This window comes from Pelodiscus sinensis, chromosome 6 (assembly GCF_052426305.1).
Source record: "Pelodiscus sinensis isolate ZL-2025 chromosome 6, ASM5242630v1, whole genome shotgun sequence".
In the NCBI taxonomy this organism is placed as follows: domain Eukaryota; kingdom Metazoa; phylum Chordata; order Testudines; family Trionychidae; genus Pelodiscus; species Pelodiscus sinensis.
In genome coordinates, this window is record NC_143057.1 from 105,976,236 (window position 1) to 105,997,214 (window position 20,979).

The 20,979-nt window shown below is 40.3% G+C and overlaps 1 protein-coding gene across 2 annotated transcripts in view; it reads right to left on the minus strand.

The window, feature by feature from the left end:
* The window catches only part of WDR70 (WD repeat domain 70), a 269,386-nt gene that overhangs the window by 21,407 nt on the left and 227,000 nt on the right, over nucleotides 1-20,979 (minus strand). For both annotated transcript variants that reach the window (XM_006139468.5, XM_006139470.5), the window contains exons 12-13: nucleotides 10,021-10,105; nucleotides 7,878-8,016 (exon numbers count right to left, since the gene is read on the minus strand). In XM_006139468.5, coding sequence (XP_006139530.3) covers nucleotides 7,878-8,016; nucleotides 10,021-10,105 — 224 coding nt within the window. The remainder of the gene's footprint in view (nucleotides 1-7,877; nucleotides 8,017-10,020; nucleotides 10,106-20,979) is intronic.

Below are 20,979 nucleotides of genomic sequence, written 5' to 3' on the forward strand. Positions count from 1 at the left end.
TGCTTTACTTTTGGAGATTTGAAATTAGGGCAAAAAAGAGGAAAACTGTTTTTAGTATTATTGTGTCACGATAGAAATGGGAGACAACTGAGGAACATCTGTATCAGCTAGGTAAGACCAGACTTATTTTTCTACAGCTGAGATAGTAGTTGTTGCCACTAGAGGTAGAATCTAATCTAGAACATCTGAAGAACATTATTCTTTGGCTGACCATCCTTTTTAAGCTGTATACAAATTGGAGGCTTAACATGATTAAGAGTCACAAGATAAAGCCCTAATCATTTCCTACAGAAGGGGCAGAGTGTACAGGTTGAACGTCTCTAGTCCAGCACACTCTGGTCCTGAAATATCCATGGTCTGGCATAATTTTAGTTAGCTGAATGTCTACTTATCATGGGTGTGACTAAATTTCCAGCAGTCCCATATAGCTGGTATACAACCATCAGTCCAGGGACTTAGTGTTCTGTGTTATTATTTTCCTCTAATTTACCCCTAAATATCTTTTAAGAGCCCAGTAAACAATGGCAGTGTTGGTAATACTGCTAGACAATTTTGACCTCCCATGGTTTGGCAAATTCTCTTGTTTTCCACTAGTCAGGTCCCAAAGGTGCTAGACTAGTGAAGTTCAACCAATACAAGGGCCCAATTTTGCAGATGCTGGACCAGAGTAGGACTATAGGTCACTTTATCTATTTGTGAGTAGAGGAACTAAGGGTTCTGATCGGGAGCAAGTAGACGTCCTGCCATGATTTTAAAATGCCTGCATATATACCTTACATATTTACAAATTCTTAGTTCTAATTCAGCAAGAATTTATTGTTGAATAAGCTTTATTCTTAGTCCCAGTTTCTTCATGGTGGCATGATGTTCAGAAATATGAACAACAGCATTTAGTCTTAGAAAGTATCTTAGGATTTTTACACACTACAGGTTGAACTTCTCTGATCTGGTATTCTCTGGTCCGGCAACACCCATGGTCCAGCATTATTTTAGTTAGCCGGATGTCCGCTTATCATGGACGTGGCCAAGAAGTTTGTTTGTCTGTGATCCCATGAAGTTTGTTTAAAGCACCAGTCCTGGCTCTCAGTGTTCTGTTCTGTAATTTAGCTCTAATTTATCCCTAAATCAGAGCTGCTTCTAAGAGCCCAGTGCAGGGGAAATGTTGGTAATGTTCCTAGACAATATTAACCTACCATAGTCCAGCAAATTCTCTGATTTGGCATTGGTAAGAACCAGAGGGTACCAGTCTAGAGAGGTTCAACCTCTACTGCTTATATTGGCATAACTTATGATGCTCAGGAGTTTGAATAAACCATAGAATCATAGAATCATAGAATAATAGGACTGGAAGGGACCTCAAGAGGTCATCGAGTCCAGCCCCCCGCCCTCAAGGCAGGACCAAGCTCCGTCTACACCATCCCTGACAGATGTCTATCTAACCTGTTCTTAAATATCTCCAGAGAGGGAGATTCCACCACCTCCCTTGGCCACCTCCCTTCCAATATTTGACTACCCTGACAGTTAGGAATTTTTTCCTAATGTCCAATCTAAACCTCCCCTGCTGCACTTTAAGCCCATTACTCCTTGTCCTGTCCTCAGAAACCAAGAGGAACAAATTTTCTCCTTCCTCCTTGTGACACCCTTTTAGATATTTGAAAACCGCTATCATGTCCCCCCTTAATCTTCTTTTTTCCAAACTAAACAAGCCCAGTTCATGAAGCCTGGCTTCATAGGTCATGTTCTCTAAACCTTTGCCCCATAGCAATGTAAATTACCTTAACCCAAGTGCCAGTGTGGACAGTGCTATGTCAGCAAGAGCGTTTCTCTCGCTAATACAACTATCATCTCTCAAAGAAGTGGTTTTATTATGCGCATGGGATAGCTCTCCCACTGGCACAGAGCATCTTCTCCAGATGCACTACAATGCATCTGCACCACTATAGTGCTTGTAGTGCAGAGTAGCTCTTAAAAGAAATTGTAGATGCATTAAAATGCATATGTCAAAACAAAGAGGCAAACACACTGCTGACCCATTAGTAAAACCAAATAGTTTCATTCTAGCAGCTTTGAAGCAATAATGCACTTTCCCATGAAAACTTAAAAGAAGAGGTGAAAAAAAGGTTTGGTTGGTATGATGGAAAGGAATGTCAGGCACTACTTTAATCAGACATTCCCATTCAATTTATTCCCATTACCCACATGGTTCATTTACAGGCCAAATGCACTGGCTATTTACCAAGCAGGTTTAAGATTAAGTTTACTGCCCATTAGCATTTCTGAATTATCTATGTATATTGTTGGAATGCAATAAAAACATGGAAGCAAAACAAAACAGCTATAAAAACTGTACTATCTGCATAGTTTAAACTTTCTACACAGTAGTGTTATTATATTTTTCTTCCCAATACATACACTTTACCACCAGAGCTGGTTTATAATTGTGCTTAATAAATCACTTTATTTTCTTTTCATTATTGAAATAAATGGCTAGTGATGCATGTTTTCCTTAAGAATTTGGATTAACTCCTGCTTCAAGCCACCAAGACTACGTGCATGAGCCTGTTGAACAGATGTGGTCCTTCTTCACCAACTAATATATATTTGTGTACTGACACTCTCTCTTTTACCACATTTTTTCTATATAACTACCTACCTGTACAGAGAAAGAGAGAGAACGAGACAAACTGCTTCAAGCAACAGTAAAAATGGTTACTAACTTTTCTGTAACTTGTTTTTCTAAGATGTGTTAAATGTGTCCATTCTACTACAGGGTAACAGAGTGCCCTCTGCTGTTTCATGCATTACACACAGGCTTGCAGGGCCACGCTGCCCCAATTACCCTCAGTTCATTCCTAGCATACAGAGTTTAATAGAGAGGAAAAGGTGGGTGGATCATGGAATGAACATGTGCAACACATCTTGAAGAACAGCAGTTACAAAAAAGTTAGTAACCATTTTTTTCTTTTTCAAATGATTACACATGTCCATTCTACCATTGATGACTCACAAGTAGTTCCAACTAAAAGTGGGTTCAGACACTATTCGAACTTCACCAGTTTTCCAAAGGGTGGAGACTTCAGTGTCTGGTCAGTTATGGATGTCAGATCCAAAGTTATGGATGTGGATCCAAAGATGGCCTCAGAGGCAGAGGCCCCGTGATTGCATAGTGTTCTTAAAAGTGTGGGAGATTCTTACCAACAACCACAGGACATACCACATTAATACCAACCCTGGAACTTTCCCTTGCAACAAACCCCATTGCTAACTTTGTCCACATATTTACTCTGGTGACACCATCACTAGACCTAACCATGTCAGTTATATGATCAAGAACACATATTCCTGTTGATCCAGAAATATAATTTATGCCATCATGTGCCAACAGTGTCCTTCTGCTATGTATATTGGACAGACTTCTCAGACACTTCGCCAAAGAATTAATGCCCACAAATCAGACATCAGACATCTTCATAAGGAAAAACCAGTTGCTTTTCATTTCAACCTACCTTGACATACTCTTAATGACCTTACTACACGCAGCTTACTTCAAAGAGACTTTAACACCAGATTACAGAGGGAAACTTCAGAACTTTCATTCATGCTTAAATTTGACACTTTACGAATGGGTCTTAACAAAGATGCTAATTACCTTAACCATTACAAAGATAGCTTCCCCACTTATCACCCTTGATTAGCCATTCATTGACTCAAATAGCTATTCCCTCCCATCCTCCCTCTCCCTCACCCCACCTTTTGTACTAAATCTGATTTGTTAGTTTAATAATGTCTTCACTTTTTTCATTGTATTCCTTTGGTATATATGTTCATGCCAATTCTCTTCCAGAATATGATCTGAGGTCTGGCCCACGAAAGCTCATCACCTATTAAACCATCTTGTTAGTCTTTAAAATGATACATAATTTTTCCTTTTGTTTTAGCAAGATCAGACTAACACGGCTACATCTCTATTACTATTCAATTGATTCATGTGAAACAGGAAGGTTATTTTTGGATGTAACCTAAGCATAACTTTGTCTGAAAGGAATACTGTGTAAGAGGGATGCACCACATCGAGGGCTGGAACCACACAAAACAACACATTTTTAAAACATATTTATGAACTAACAAAGGCTACTATTTGCAGGATTTGCTTAAAGACTTGCAGAAACAAAGACATGGAGTTCCACCAACCACTATAGATGGGAGGAAGGAATTGAGGAAGGTTGGGGCAGCTCAGCCATTTATGCCTGAGTATGGTGTGTGTGGAAGCAGAGGGCACCTGTGTGGCCCCTGATGGAAACCGCTAAGGGAAATCTCTATGACAACTGTGCCTAAAGTGAAATGGACATGTTTAATCACTCTAAGAACATGTCCATCTTCAATTACAATAAGTGTTCTATTTACATTTTAAGTGACCATAGAGAAAAAAAACCCCATGAAATCTTTTAGAAGCAAGCACATAAATAATTTGTACCAAACTGCTGAAAGAATCTTTTTGTAAACCACATACAAGATATTAATCTCTTTGTAAGTCAGTGATCTTTCCAGCAAACAGTATGAACAATTTGTAAACTGCAAAAACTCTGTTTGCCCTTAAAATCCATTCATTTTTCAACTTTCCTCGATTTGTTTACACTTTACCTTACATTGCAATTTGAGAAAAACAAGAAAAAGAAAATACTAATGAAAAAGCTGAATTGTGCAAGAAACTGAAATGCACTGAGAAAACAGGTTAATTTTATTTTATTACAGCTTTTTAAATAAATTATCCTTTTCTTTTTAGATGAATGCTAATATGTTGAACAGTGTTTTTCTTAGATGTGCAATGAAGTTGGATTCTAGACAGACCAATTTCAGAAGTATTATTAGTACTGGCCAATAGAAAATTATGTCATGAGACTAGTTTTTGTAAATCTTAATTCTTCATTTAGTAATTCCATTGCTGCTCCATTTCATCCACTGATTATCAATCTTAAATTTTAAAGGTACAAATTAGGAAAAGTAGAAGTACTAAAGGTTATGGACAAAAGTCTCTTATTACGGTTTTTAAAAAGGACTTTTTAGATACTCTCGGGTCTCAGCTCCTTAGAAGAGATGGGCTAAAATCCTCTCGACACTTCTCACGTATTTGGTCCTCTGAGGCAACAGTAGTTCACCCCCCTCTCAATTCTGAAAACAGCTGTCAGTGCCCCAGTACCGTCTAGAAAGACATCTTGCTTCAGCGCCTCGACAAGTGAGAAGTAGATCATTCCCCAAATTGCAAGCATTTGGACATTTCCAGTAATTCTAAAGAACTGTTATGTTAGGACAAGACTATCAACCAAAACAAAAGTCAGTAATTAAAAAAGCTATTTCCCTTCCTAACTCAGAGAACTTGGATGGGTGAGTAGAAATACAATTAAACGACATTTTCAGAGAAACAGATTAATAGATGAGGAATTACTCTACTATAAAAGACATCATACTGACTGGATTACCACTCAAGATGAGTCTCTACAAATCTCTTCTGACTGCAATTATAAAATGAGCCTCTCTCCACCTGCCAGGAGGAGATGCAGCCATTATGACCAGTTCCCAGCTCTCACTCCTGTGTAGGGATGTTAAATAATGGTTAATTTAATAGTTGATTAACCTCATGAATTCTTATTGGTTACTAGTCTATTCTATAGTCTAGTGGGGCTGGCAGCCAGTGCACTCCGACGCCTCTCCCAAGGAGCCCCCATTACTTCATGCTGCTGCCTCAAGGTATGTCTACACTACCATCCTAGTTCGAACTAGGGTGGTATGTAGGCAACCGGAGTTGCAAATGAAGCCTGGGATTTGAATTTCCCGGGCTTCATTTGCATAAAGCCTGGCGCCGCCATTTTTAAATGTCCGTTAGTGCGGACTCCGTGCCGCGCGGCTACACGCGGCACGGACTAGGTAGTTCGGACTAGGCTTCCTAGGGTGGTAGTGTAGACATACCCTCAGTGAAGACTGATACGTTTCAACAGGTGGGTCAATAGGAGGTTCTCATGTCATAAAAGGGGAATCAATGAGCTGACTTAGTAAGCCCAGTAAGACATTTAATTGGCCACCTGATATTCTGCCTCATCAGCTATAGTGGATGCTTCATATTTGATGCACAGACATCCACATCTCTGCTCCTCTCCCTGACTTCTACAATCTACATGTGGCAGTTTTATCCCCCGCCCCACCATGCTTTATGAAATTGACTTATGGACACAACTATGTACATCTCAAAGATTCTTTGGACAAAATACCTCATGTAACCTATTAATTTTAATATCTCAGTCTGCTGGATCTGTAGATCTTATTTTGGTGCCTGTATTGTTCTTGTGCATAAAGTTAGATATATGGAGTACGGAATGGTTTATGGTTTTCAATGTGCAAATCAAAGCCATCAAGGATGTTTCCTTCAATGTCTGAGTGATCACCTATAAACAGCCCTGTTTGTCCTTTAAGTCTTAGCAGTGGTTGGTCTTAGGAAGTCATGTGACTGCCAGAGGCTGACCAGGTAATTTTCCATGAAAGCAGAGAATGTAACACTGAGAATTCCCACCTGAAAGGGAGGCTATTTAAGATGCAAAGTTTTTCAGTTCTTTGTCTTTGGCTGGCATGGCACTCCCAAGGGCATGAACCAGAGATGCCAGGGAACTTAGCTGGAGGCTTAGCTGGAATAAGAACAGTTTTAGGGTGAGTTTGTAATAAACTTTAGTATGTCTAAAAATTAGGTTTGCGTTCGTTATTTAAAATTTGTAATTCACTTTGCTCTGCCTGTTTTCGCTTTCAACCTCTTAAATCCTACTTCTTGTACTTAATAAAATCACTTGTATTTACCATCAAGCCTGGTTAAATAATTGTTTCCTGGGGGGAGTAATAAGTGTGTACATCCACTTTTCATTGTTAAAGGGGGCTTATCTAATAATTCATTTGGGGTTCTGATCCCATTTGGGGAGTTGTTTCCCTGGAAGCTGGCTCCAAATCTGCATTTTCCTCAGACCTGAAGTGTTTCAGTGCCCATATTGCTCCTCAGAGGGACGGTAAGCTCAGCTCTGTGCCTTGGCTGGGGGAGACCAGGTGAGCTAGCCCAGCAGGACAGGGTGGTGAGAAGCCCCAGAAAGCAAAGAGGTGAGTGTCAGTGGCTTTGTCAACAGTCCGGGACACACTCCCAAAGGGTTTTCTATGACTGCACTCCATCACACTACCTTCTTGCCGGCAATTGCTTTATATGACATAGTCTCCACTATTGTATTAAGAAATAGTTGGGCTGTTCAAGTCATACCGTCTTGTATTACAGGTTCAAGCATCTTAGGACTGCATATTTCCGCTAACAAAGGGTATTACTTGTTCAAGGGTGTCAGATTGGTGACTTACATTTTAACAGAAGAGTGTGAGGGGTTCTACAGTTACTCATAGCACTGATACCTCCAACTATTGGGGTCAAATACGAGTTCCCCTCCCCAAAAGAGCTAAATCTTTTAACATGAAAACTGGTAGATTCAATGGCACAGACACGTGTCAGAATTTTAGAACTTCTTCATGGTTTCAAATCTGGAGAGTGTATGAAATAAGTTCCTTCGGAAGCACATTTAGTAGAGGCGTGGCTATCAAAGTAGACACTTTCCTTCCGTTTCAAAGACATCCAACATTTAAATGAATAAATAAAGGATGGTTTTTTCCAGAGAATTTTACATCATCTTCATTCAGGAATGCCTTCAAAAATGGGATTAAGGTTATGTGAATGTTAATGGGAATTATAGGCACATAAAAGGGAGATGTGCTACATTATTTTTCATGCATGAAATGCAAAAAATAAGATCACTTGATATAATTTACATTTTGAATTTATCATATAAGAAAAATAAAATACATACAGCATCTGTGACTTCTATTTCATACATCTTCTGGAATGTCTCCCGTTCAAAAAAAATAAGCTTTCCATTGCCACCGCCTTTCTTAACAGAGGTCCCCGTGACAACTAGCTTATCATCTGGACTGAAACAGCAATCTGTCCTATTGATCAAATAAATCATCATCACAATGAGCATATCTGTATGATGTTTATGGGAACATCATTTCAAATACAGTTAAACAAATCTTCAAAGCAATCCCTTTTATCTGTTAAAGTTAATACAGAAGGTTTTTAAAACCTATTGCCAAAGGCTTTACTACATCTGACAACTAAAATCATACATACAAGTAAATCTGTGTACAAAACATCCAAATTTGGCATTTCTAACAGAAGTCTTGTCAAAATTTCAGCACAGAAAGCAAACCATCAGCAGTTTCCAAATTAATGAATAAATAAAGGAGTCAGAAATCTGTTTGGAAATATCTACCACATGAATTCCAAATGCAATTAGGGATGCAAATGGGTAAGGGTGATGCTTACAAAACTGGTTCCCTGAGAGTAGCTCCCCGTCTGTTGCTGCCATAGGCAGAGTGCTGCTCCAGCCCCACTAGGCCCCCATGCAGGGCCAGGAGCCAGGGTCTGGGAGCCAGTGGCCAGCCACTTGCAGTTAACTGATTAATAGAGATTTTGCATCCCTAACAGCAATTGAAAAACCTAGGAACTAAAATCCAGCTCAGCAGAGCCTGGAACAGTTGACATTCACACACTACCACCAGAAGGCCATACAGAGGCACAATCAGGGAGCCCTGTAGAGATTAGGCACCACATGAAGCTCCATCTAAGAGATGTAGAGTGAAAGTTCCATGCAGCCCTCTGATGGGTCAAGCCAGTGACCCTACTTAACTCAGAGATTACCTCAGGAAGTTGTCTGGGCAGCCACATAGACTTTGGTTTGCAGCAAAGCCAGACTTTGTCTCATCCTCTGTTCTCCAGTCTCTGACTCCAGCTTGACTTCGACCTTGATTCCTACTTTTTGATTCTAGCTTGGTATTCCCTTCAACTTCATCGACTTCAGTGCGACACTGACCCTGCTTCTTGATTCTAATTTGATACTACTTCCAATTTCCGGTGTCCAAACCTGGCCTGACTTTGACCCTGACTTTTGTTAATGGTCTCTGGCCATGCATTTATTCCAAACCCTGTCAGGTGACTCCCATCCCTGATGGGTAGGCCTCCACTCAGTCATACCTTCCAGGCCAGATGACCTACACCCTGGTCACTTACAATAGATGTACAAAACTGTTTTATATCATACTCCTTCCTTTTGTTCAATGCTAGAAACAAGGAAAGAAGTCCAAGTCCAAAACTGAGCCTGTTTTTGGCTTATTTCCTAGCTTTCATTTGAAAATTATAAAACTCTTCCTTGAGAGTTGTAACTGACTGAGCCTACAGGCCTCCCTTCCCCAGGGACCCTGGGCTGCAGCTACGCATGCTGCCATTCCCTCTCTGCCCCCACGGCCTGGAACTGTGTGCATCATTGCTTGAGGCATTTGCATGTAGGGAATCACAGCCAATGGGAGTGATGGCAGCAGTGTCTGCAGGTGAAAGGTAGTGCAGAGCTACCAGCTCCCCATCGGGAGCTACACCAGGTAAGTACCCCAATTCCCTACCCCCTCCACACTCCCCTAGATGCTGCATCCCCACCCCACTACTGTACCTTACCTCCCTTCCAGACCCTACTCCCCCAGTCTGCTCCTAAACCCTACCTCCCAAACAGACCTCCACCCCACCCCTTGGCAGACTCCTCCTACATAATGAATCCCTCATTTTTCGTTCCATCCCAGAGTCTAGGGGGCTCTACAAAATCTACTGGTCCCAGGCCCCCAGAAGAGTTAATCCAGCCCTTTTTGGGGAAGGAAGCAAAACACTCATACAGAGTGAACTATGTGATGACAGCAATCACATTACCTGCACAATTCCCATAGTTTTGGAGGTGGCTGGATTTAGTTAGGAGGCAATAAAACACATGAAAAGAAAACTGAAAGGTGGGGGGACACAAAGGAGCAGCGACCCATTTTTCCCTCCTACCTTCCACTACAGCAGTCCCTCCTTGGCTGTTTCTGCAGCCCCTTCTATTTGCTGGAATAAATGAATAAAGTACTTACATTGGGAAGAAGCTGGACAGACCTTCAACTGAGTTTAGAGGTTTCTTAAATTGTCTGATATCCCATGTTTTTAATGTATCATCTCCTATGAAACAAACAAAAGTTAGCACATAAGAGTAAAGAATTACGTATTTGTAGGAACTTTATTTTTGTCCAGCATCCAAAAGCTAAATAAATCAATAAAAGAAAAGCAGAAAAAAATCCCAGCATGGTTAAAGGGGAGGGAATGCTACATGAAAAAATGGTTGTGGGCTTAAAGTTCAATGATGAGAAATATCACATGTAGCGTTCCTTATTGTATGCTTCAATGAGACTCTCATGGACATTTCGTCAGTGACAGAATCCTCCCAACATCCACTTTATGACTTTTAGCAGTTTCTAGAAAAACAGAAACACCTTAAACACTAATCCTTCCTGTACTTATGGGGTTTTGGGGCTACAGGGATTTCTGTGGGGGGAGGAGGGTGGGTTATAAACTTAATTTTTACTGAATTTTCAGAAGCTAAATCACAAAGGTTAAAATGAAAGGAACGGTTCAAAAGTTACCTAAGATATATAGAGCCAGATTACAACTCATTCTATATGAGTTCAAAGGAGGAAGAGAGAGCACTAGGCCCTCTTCCCTTTTCTTTCACAGACATATAAGGCTCATCTAGACTACGCTAGTGTCAAAAGAGTATATGCAAATTCCAAGGAATTCCAATCTCACTTTCGAAAGCAGAAACAAAATACAGGACTATGTAGCACTTTAAAGACTAACAAGATGGTTTATTAGATGATGAGCTTTCATGGGCCAGACCCACTTCCTTAGATCAAATAGTGGAAGAAAATAGTCACAGCCATATATACCAAAGGATACAATTAAAAAAAATTAACACCTATGAAAAGGACAAATCAAATTTCAGAACAGAAGGGGGATGCCTGTGAGTTAATGATATTAGAGGTGGGGAAGGGTAGATGTCTGTGAGTTAATAGTATTAGAGGTGATAATTGGGGAAGCTATCTTTGTAATGGGTAAGATAGCTGGGGTCTTTGTTCAACCCCCCGCGGAGAGTGTCAAATTTTAGCATGAATGCCAGTTCAGAGGATTCCCTTTCAAGTGCAGATTTGAATGTCTTCTGAAGTAGGATGCAGGTGAGTAGGTCATTGAGACAGTGTCCTTTCTGGTTGAAATGGCAAGCATCTGTTTTTTCTTTGTGATACTGTCTAATGTCTGTTTTGTGGACATTGATTCTTTGGCAAAGTGTCTGAGATGTTTGTCCCATGTACATAGCAGACGGACACTCCCTTCTGTTCTGAAATGTGATTTGTCCTTTTCATATGTGTTCATTTTTTTAAATTGTATCCTTTGGTATATATGGCTGTGACTATTTTCTTCCACTATTTGATCTGAGGAAGTGGGTCTGGCCCACGAAAGCTCATCATCTAATAAACCATCTTGTTAGTCTTTAAAGTGCTACATAGTCCTGTATTTTGTTTCAGCTACACCAGACTAACACGGCTACATTTCTATCACTTTTCGAAAGCAGAGCTTTCGAAAGTGAAAGTAGTTTAGGTGCGAGTTTTTCAGCGAATCCCCCCTCCCTTTGTTGAAATGCCACATACACCTCATTTTTTGAGGAAGAGCAGCTTTTTGACAAGGGGAGGGGGGGCGGAAGTTTCACCAAACAAAGCCTAAACTTTCTGCTTTCAAAAGTGAGATTAGAAGATGATTTGCAAATTTCCACAGAATTTACTCATTCGACACTCTAGCGTAGTCTAGACGAGCCCATAGTTGCCAAGCATAGAGTGCAGGCATCAGTTACTCGACAGGGAGCAAAGAAAGGTAGACAAAGTAGGCACAACATCCAGCCCATTTTCTACACCAGTGAACTGACCAATTTCGGATGGTCACATTTCATAAGAATGTAAGAACATAAGAATGGCCGTACTGGGTCAGACCAAAGGTCCATCTAGCCCAGTATGATATCTAGCTTCTCTTTAAACTGTATTATAGTCCTAGCCTTCACAGCCTCCTCTGGCAAGGAGTTCTACAGGTTGACTACACGCTGTGTGAAGAAGAACTTTCTTGTATTAGTTTTAAACCTGCTACCCATTAATTTCATTTGGTGTTCTCTAGTTCTTCTATTTAGGGAACTAATAAATAACTTTTCTTTATCGGCCCTCTCCACACCACTCATGATTTTATATACCTCTATCATATCCCCCCTCAGTATCCTCTTTTCTAAACTGAAAAGTCCCAGTCGCTTTAACCTCTCCTCATATGGGACCAATTCCAAACCCCTAATCATTTTAGTTGCCCTTTTCTGAACCCTTTCCAAGGCCAAAATATCTTTTTTGAGGTGAGGAGACCACATCTGTACACAGTATTCAAGATGTGGGCGTACCATAGTTTCATACAAGGGCAGTAAGATATTCTGGGTCTTATTTTCTATCCCTTTCTTAATAATTCCTAGCATCCTATTTGCCTTTTTGACTGCCGCTGCACGCTGTGTGGAAGTTTTCAGAGAACTGTCCATGGTAACTCCAAGATCTCTTTCCTAATTTGTTGTAGCCAAATTAGCCCCCATCATACTGCACGTATAGTTGAGGTTATTTTTCCCGATGTGCATTACTTTACACTTATCCACATTTTGTTGCCCAATCACTCATTTTGGTGAGATCTTCTTGGAGTCCCTCACAGTCTGCTTCAGTCTTGACTATCCTAAACAGTTTGGTTTCATCTGCAATCTTTACCACCTCACTGCTTACCCCTTTCTCCAGATCATTTATGAATAAGTTGAACAGAATTGGTTCCAGAACTGACCCTTAGGGGACACCACTAGATACCGCTCTGCATTCTGAAAATTTACCATTTATTTCTACCCTTTGTTTCCTGTCTTTTAACCAGTTCTCAACCCATGAAAGGACCTTCCCTCTTATCCCATGACAATGTAATTTACACAAGAGCCTTTGGTGAGGACCTTGTCAAAGGCTTTCTGAAAATCTAAGTATACTGTATCTACTGGATCCCCCTTGTCTGCATGTTTGTTAACCCCTTCAAAGAACTCTAATAGATTAGTAAGACATGATTTCCCTTTAGAGAAACCATGTTGACTTTTGTCCAACAAATTATGTTCTTCTACATGCCTGACAATTTTATTCTTTACTATTGTTTCGACTAATTTGCCCGCTACTTAAGTTAGACTTACTGGTCTGTAATTGCCAGGATCACCTCTAGAGCCCTTTTTAAATATTGGTGTCACGTTAGCTATCTTCCAGTCATTAGGTACAGAAGCTGATTTAAAGAATAGGTTACAAACTACAGATAATAGTTCAGAAATTTCCCATTTGAGTTCTTTTAGAACCCTTGGACGAATGCCATCCGGTCCCGGTGATTTGTTAACAAAGTTTTTCTATTTGTTCCAAAACCTCCTCTAATGGCACTTCAATCCAGGACAGCTCCTCAGATTCATCACCCACAAAGGACAGTGCAGATTTGGGAATCTCCCTAACATCCTCAGCCATGAAGACTGAAGCAAAGAAATCATTTAGTTTCTCTGAAATGGTTTTATCATCCTTGATTGCTCCTTTTATATCTTGATCATCTAGGGGCCCCACTGGTTTTTTAGCAGGCTTCCTGCTTCTAATGTACTTAAAAACATTTTGTTATTTCTTTTTGAGCTTTTGGCTAGCCGGTCCTCAAAATCTTGTTTTACTTTTCTTATGACGTTTTTACACTTGATTTGACAGTGTTTATATTCCTTTCTATTTATCTCACTAAGATTTGACTTCCACTTCTTGAAAGATGCCCTTTTGCCCCTCACTACATCTTTTATATGGTGGTTAAGCCACGATGACTCTTTTTTAGGTCTCTTACTATGTTTTTTAATTTGGGGTATACATTTAAGTTGGGCCTCTATTATGGTGTCTTTAAAAAATGTCCATGCAGCTTGCAGGGATTTGGCTCTAGTCACTGTGCCTTTTAATTTCTGTTTAACTAACCTCCTCATTTTTGTGTAATTCCCCTTTTTGAAATTAAATGCCAGAGTGCTGGACTGCGGAGGTGTTCTTCCCACCACAGGAATGTTAAATGTTATTATATTATGGTCACTATTACAAAGTGGTCCTGTAATTGTTATCTCTTGGACCTGATCCTGAACTCCACTCAGGACTAAATCGAGAATTGCCTCTCCCCTTGTGGGTTCCTGTACCAGCTGCTCCAAGAAGCAATCATTTAAGCCATTGAGAAATTTTCTCTCTGCTTCTCTTCCTGAGGTGACATGTACCCAGTCAATATGGGGATAATTAAAATCCCCCATTATTATAGATTTTTTAATTTTGGTAGCCTCTCTAATCTCCCTCAGCATTTCAATGTCAATATCTCTGTCCTGGTCAGGTGGTTGATAATATATCCCCATTGCTAAATTCTTATTATTGGAACATGGAATTACTATCCATAATGATTCTATTGAACATGTTGATTCATTTAAGATTTTTATTTCATTTGATTCTACATTATCTTTCACATACAGTGCCACTCCGCCACATCATTTATAGTAGCTGCCACGTGTCTTTGATAAATGTGGTATGAATCAGTAGGTCAATCAAAATGATGCTATTTATTCCCTTTTAGTAGTTGTTACACCATATAAACTACATGTTAAAAGAGATTAGTTACCTGTAATTCTTGTGTGTAGAGACATGTGCATACCTATGGATGAATACTCTGGGGGCCATATTTCCAGCATGAGATGAGGAAGAAATTCACTCAGTCTACAATTTTTAGTCTCTGAGGCACCAACAGATGCCTCCATATTACACAAGTTTCACTCAGGCAACTAGCTGACCTCTCTGCATTCCAGGTCAGTGCCTTACAAAGGTGAGAAGAGGAACTTGCAAATAAAAGTCAATTTTAAAGTACAAGACTAAGTCTAGATAACAAATGATAGAATTTCATTGAATTCTGATGGGGGGCAGGTTAGGTGAATGAAGACAGCAGTGTGTGTGTGTAAATGTGTAAATAAAATATGGGAAGTACTAAGATACCTCTTTAACATGAACGCTTGTTGAAAGGATATAAATATTTTGACGAAGAATAAATCTGTTGGTTGGGAAGGCAGAGTGGGAGGGGGAACAGAAGGGAGAAGCAAGGATTTTGAATCCCTTATCTTGGGAATGTCTGTTTATTTGAGTTTTCTAATAGTAAACATTCCAGCACTACCAAAGTGTTTACTTCTGTAACATGAAACACAATAATTATTGTCTAAAATATTCTAAAACTAAAGCACTGGTGCTCTGTTAATGTGTTCAAAGAATAATGTTTGGTTGTTTTGCAAATTTCTTGAATAGGAATAGATATGAGGTTAGTATCCAAGGCTGCACTGTCCCTAATGGAATGAGCTTTGACATGATCTTTAAGCTCCACACCCGCCAGGCTGTAACATATGCAATCAGACAGTCTAGACATAGTTCTCTTGCCAACAGCAAAATCTGTACTGGTGTGAAAAGAAAGACAAGACTAGAAAGATTTTTGCAGGGCCTTGATCAGCTCCAGATAAATGTCCAATGCAATTTTCATATTCAATTTGTGGCGAGATCCCTGTTGGGATGGGCATTAAGAAATGAGGGAGAAATGTTATTAGAATGACTTGGTCATTAAGACAGAATTCTTTTGAGTAAATTTAGGATGCATCCATAACCTTATCAATGAAAATGTATTATTAATGTAGCTCAAACAGTGAGATGCCCCAAACTCACAGTTGAAGCTGTAGTCGCTGCCACCTAAAAAAATACTGTATTATTATCCCCCCATACCAGGGTTTATTTAATAACGCTTTTTAAATACATCAGTTCCTATTAGGCTGGAGCAACACTGGTCTATATTTAACTAATTCATGACAGTCTAAAATAACAGAGATGAAACCGTACAGAATAAGTTTTTAAATTTAACCTCAAACAAATAAAGAAGGCAGTCAAGTTTTTAAATGGACATTCAGTAGAGTTCACATTAGGCCTGAGCATACCATAGCACAGTTTTTTTCCCCTCCACTTAAAGTTGTTAGTCCTTATGGCACATTTCTCCTGAGAAGCAGGGATGATTTTATATACCAGTACTTGCTGAAAAACACAAAGCCTCCAATTCTATCTTCTTTCATGACAATAAGCAGCACAAGGATCCCAGTATGGGAGTTCAAACAAGTGCCCGGATCCTTGTAATTATTTGTGGCCAGACTTTTAGCAGCATGATGGGATCAGCCCCTGCCTCTCCTACTAGGGTTTGGACCCAAAGTTGTCAGAGTTAACAGAGCTACCAATATAATGTCTTTATTTCTGTTGAGCCAAGATTTGCAAACAGCATTTAGTCAAGGCATAACCAACATGCTGACTGGACAGGAGAAAATGCTGATTAGGAAGACGTTAGAAAGTATAGGTATATGATGGAGATACCGTGAAGCAAGAGTTCCACCATAAATTGGAAAGTGAACCATGTAATAATCTCCAGAGAGCTCCACTACTGACAAGAGCTAGGAGATCAACTGACCTAAAAATGTGCGCCCCAGTCTAAATCACAACATGAGTGTGACATATGGCTCCCCTAAAAAGTTCAACAATTTTGAGCTGTGACCACTTCCCACAAGTTTCATGCTGAATGCACAGAAGCAAGAATGATCACTGAATCATCACAAAGATCACTGGAAAAGACTGGTTTTTCTGTACTAACAGCAAAGTTTACAGAATGAGAGAAAATTATTTAACATACCCAGGAAAGCTATTTACATAATAAGGTTAACATAAAAGAACATCATAATATTGAATGTATGAAAACAAAAACATATCTTTAACACTGCCTAGATATTTTCTAACTCTTACATGTGTGACAAATGGAAGGAAAGTGCTGTGAGTATCCAGGCACAGCGCGCATCATAATCACTCAGTGAAGGTCCATTTTCTCTTTAGCTATTCAAGGGCTTTGATGCTGTTGCATCCTTATCATGTACATCACTTCAAAGAGGGCAAGGTCACAGCCATATACTTCTGCAGTAATAATTTATTTAAAACACAACAGAGTCTAATAGATCTAATAGAGCTAATAGATCTCCCCTTCTCCCAGAAACAGCTCAAAGGCTGGGGGAATCAGGGGTAATGGAGGAGCTGAGGGAGAGGAAAATAATTGCTGGAAAGGAGCCTGGGTGTGAACTTAGAGGGTTGATGAGTGTGGCTAGGAAAAGTATGGAACAGGTTTTTTTAGAAGTTGGGGAGGGACTGTGAAGAAGCTTCTTCCATGCAGACTTTGGCTGACCCCTTGCCTCTTCCATTCAGTCAGATACATCTCCCCTGTCCCCATGTGCACTATCACATGTCCTTGAACACCCTTTACATGTGTCCCTCCACCTCCACTCAGGCGCCTACTCCCCCATATCACAGTGGCACTGTACCCCTCCATACATTTCTGTGCCCCGGCAACCACCACCTTACCCCTGAAGCTCTGCATCCTGTCCCTTGCCCCTGCCCATGTGGCCCTGCATCTTCACTCCCATTCAACCCCTAGTCTGTCTTCTTCCACTAGACCTTAAGTGCCGCTGTCTAATCCTCCAGCACCACATGCTGTCTGTCTCCTCTATAGCCCCTGTTTCCTGACTTGGCCTGACAGACACTGTGAAGAAGGCAAGCTCTTTTTCCTCCCTAGCTGTCTGGGAGTCACTACTATGTTCTGCCACAACACACTCTCAATGGGCAAAAAGAGGAACTGCAGAGGCTATTTTCTGCTGGAGGCGGCTGTTGTGTTCTAGCATCACTGTAGCCTCTGGTGGGTAAAATGCAGAACTGCAGCAACTTTTCAACAGCAGCTTTGTTCTGTGCAAAACATTTAAAATATGCATGGCTCAATTATGCCTGTGAGCAGTAGCACAGAATTCACCCAGGAAGAAGTGGCTTATGCACACCAAGCTGGAACTACCTACAGATAAGAGCTGCTCATCACTACCCCTACGGACCAAAAACTAAATGACAGAACCTGGAACTGGGAGATAAATTATTATTCTGCATTCTGTACTTACATCATATTGTATGTCTCTCAGGATGACATGGTTCTCCAGATTTTAACTTCTACCAGACCTTCCCACTTGACATTGTGTTTAATTATATTAGTTTCTCTATTCATGAATAAACTATGGCTGTTATAATGCAATCCTTCCAGGAAGCCACATGACCTCCATAAATTCACAGATTATAAGGCAAGAAGGAAACCATGATCATCTAGTTTGACCTCCTGTGTAACACACTGTAAAACTTCCCTAAGTTAATATCTGTTTGAACTAGAGGCCATTTTTAGAAAAACATCCAATCTTGATTTTAAATGGGATTTTAAAAACAGGTCACATAGCTATTTAACATCCATTAATGCCAATAAATATTGGCAAGTTTATTTACTTAAGCACATACCGACAGAAGAAAATCCAAAGTTAATATTTACCTTAAGGAACAACTCATCTTGCTGTTCCTTAAAAAAAAGAGTCCATATAGAGCAATATTTTAAAAAATCATGGCCAATATGTGTTGTTACACACGCTATATGTATTAATCAGAAATAGTGTACCTGGAAACTGTTTCATTATGAAATCTTATATTAAACAGTTTTTCCTTCTAAATATTTTAAATCGGAGATGGAGTTAGTTTTCAGAAGAAAATAAAAGCTATATTCATCTCTGAGACATATAGGTAGCACATATTTGCAAATGCTATCTCTGAGAGCTCAAAGTTTTAATTTAATTTAGCCACATGGTGTCATGATGCATGGATTTTCACTTGTAAGTTGACTATTTAGAAAGAAGCATATTGAACCAACACATGACTTTTCAGAGATTTTTATCTTATAAACAACAGGAGAAGTTCATTGTAAACTCTATATAACACCAGAATATAAACTTAGTTGTCTAAGTTTTATTTTTGTAATAGATTGGTAGCTACACTACTGAATCACTCTTTCTTGTTAAGAAACATTCCCAAATATGTCTTTTTAAAATAATGTTCATGATCACAAATGTATGTAAATCTCACTTTCTTAAATTTCTGTCAGGTTCTTAGCTAATAGCTGACAAGAATGAAACCAGGAACTCCCATAAGCAACTCCTTTGCTGTTACTTTTCCCTTGTGCCTGCAGCTGAGCTCTGCCTCACCTCCCTCATCTCCAACTCAGAATCTACATCAGATGCAAGGGAGGCAATCAGGCTTTTCAGTGAAAGTCCCCATTCCCCCAAACAATGATCCTCTCTTTGATCCTCAGCACTTGGCAGGTGTGCTAATCTATGACTGCTGGATCCACATCTGCTTTCATTGGTACAGATCCAAAACAATACTTGCATTAAAACATTAACCAAGGAAGTTAAAATAAAGCATTAATCCTTCTTGGTGTTTAATATAGCATATATAGTGAGTTTAAAAATAATCTTACCACTCAAATAACATATATTTAGGTAACAGTTTTAAACATACTATGGACCCATTTCTTGTGCTTAAATCCTGCATTCTATACATCACGTTTTTATACAATTTAGAATGAAATCTCATAGACTGATAATTAAGTAAGTTAGACAGAGTCTGACCAGTCATCTGGATGTCTGATCATCTGGATACACATTCTGGGGACATATAAGTGTGGGAAAAACACTAGGAAAGGAAGTGCAACACAATACTAAAAAGATGCAAAAGTCTACTGAACACGTTCTATAAATTCACAAATACAGAACTTCAAGTGTTCTCAGAAGGAAGGTAATTAAGTGGAAGGTGGTCTTACAATGACTAATGGGTGGACTTCAAATGAACTAGAACAGTGGTCACCAACCAGTAGATCGGCATCTACTGGTAGATCTTGGCACCTCTGACATGTGATCTTGACTGGTTTGGCCAAGAGGCTATCAACTACCACCACTTCAGCTGCCCCTCCCCCCACTGCTCTGTACCTCCTGCCCTTTTGCCTTGAAGCTGTCTCCTCAGGAACCTCCCGCTTTCTGTGCAGGGCAGAGGAGGGAGAAGAGGGGGGCCGATGTCAAGGTGCCCCCTCTCCCAACCTGAATCCTACCTCCACTGAACAGAGAGGGGGCACAACAGGATTTGGAATGGTGTTTGCTGGCTGCTTTTGGGAGTGGTGCCAAATGAGAACGGGGTGAGCCTGCCTTAGCCCCACTGCACCACCAACCAGGAGCCACCTGAGGTAACCAATGCCCAACTGGAGCCCACATCCCAAACCCCTACCCCAGTCATGAACCTCCTGCTGCACCCCAAGTCCCTGCCCTAGCCCTGAGTACCCCTGCATCCAAACACCCTCCCAGAGCCTGCACCTAGGATCCCCTCCGGCACCCAAACTGCCTTCCCCAAGCTAAACAGAGCCCCTCTTACACTCCACATCCCTTAATCCAAGACCGGAGCCTGCACCCCAACCCTCTGCCCCAGCCTGGTGACAGGGAGGGAGGGAAGGGAAGAAAGGGAGGATGGAGTGAGCAGGGGTGGGGCCTCAGAGAAGGGGCACAAAGGAGGCAGGGCAAAGGTATTTGGGTTTGAGGTAGATCTTGGATTGCACTTAAATTAAAAAAGCAGTCTTGTGCTTAAAAAGGTTGGAGATCATTGAAAAAAAAGGCTGGAAAACTAAGTTGAACAGGGTTGATCATGAGGATTCAAGTATCAGTTGAACAGTCCCTCATATTGTGTTTCAGCATCTTTATCTGCTGGCTCTGGCCAGAATAAGGTAGCTCTGAGCCACATGTAAATGAAAGATTTAATTGAAAACAACAAAAAGTTTAGTTGAGCTCTTAGAACTTCAGATTTTAGTACAAGGTAGAGTTTCATACTTTGTTTTCCTAAGCCAAGAAGATTAAGGGGGGACATGATAGCGGTTTTCAAATATCTAAAAGGGTGTCACAAGGAGGAAGGAGAAAATTTGTTCCTCTTGGTTTCTGAGGACAGGACAAGGAGTAATGGGCT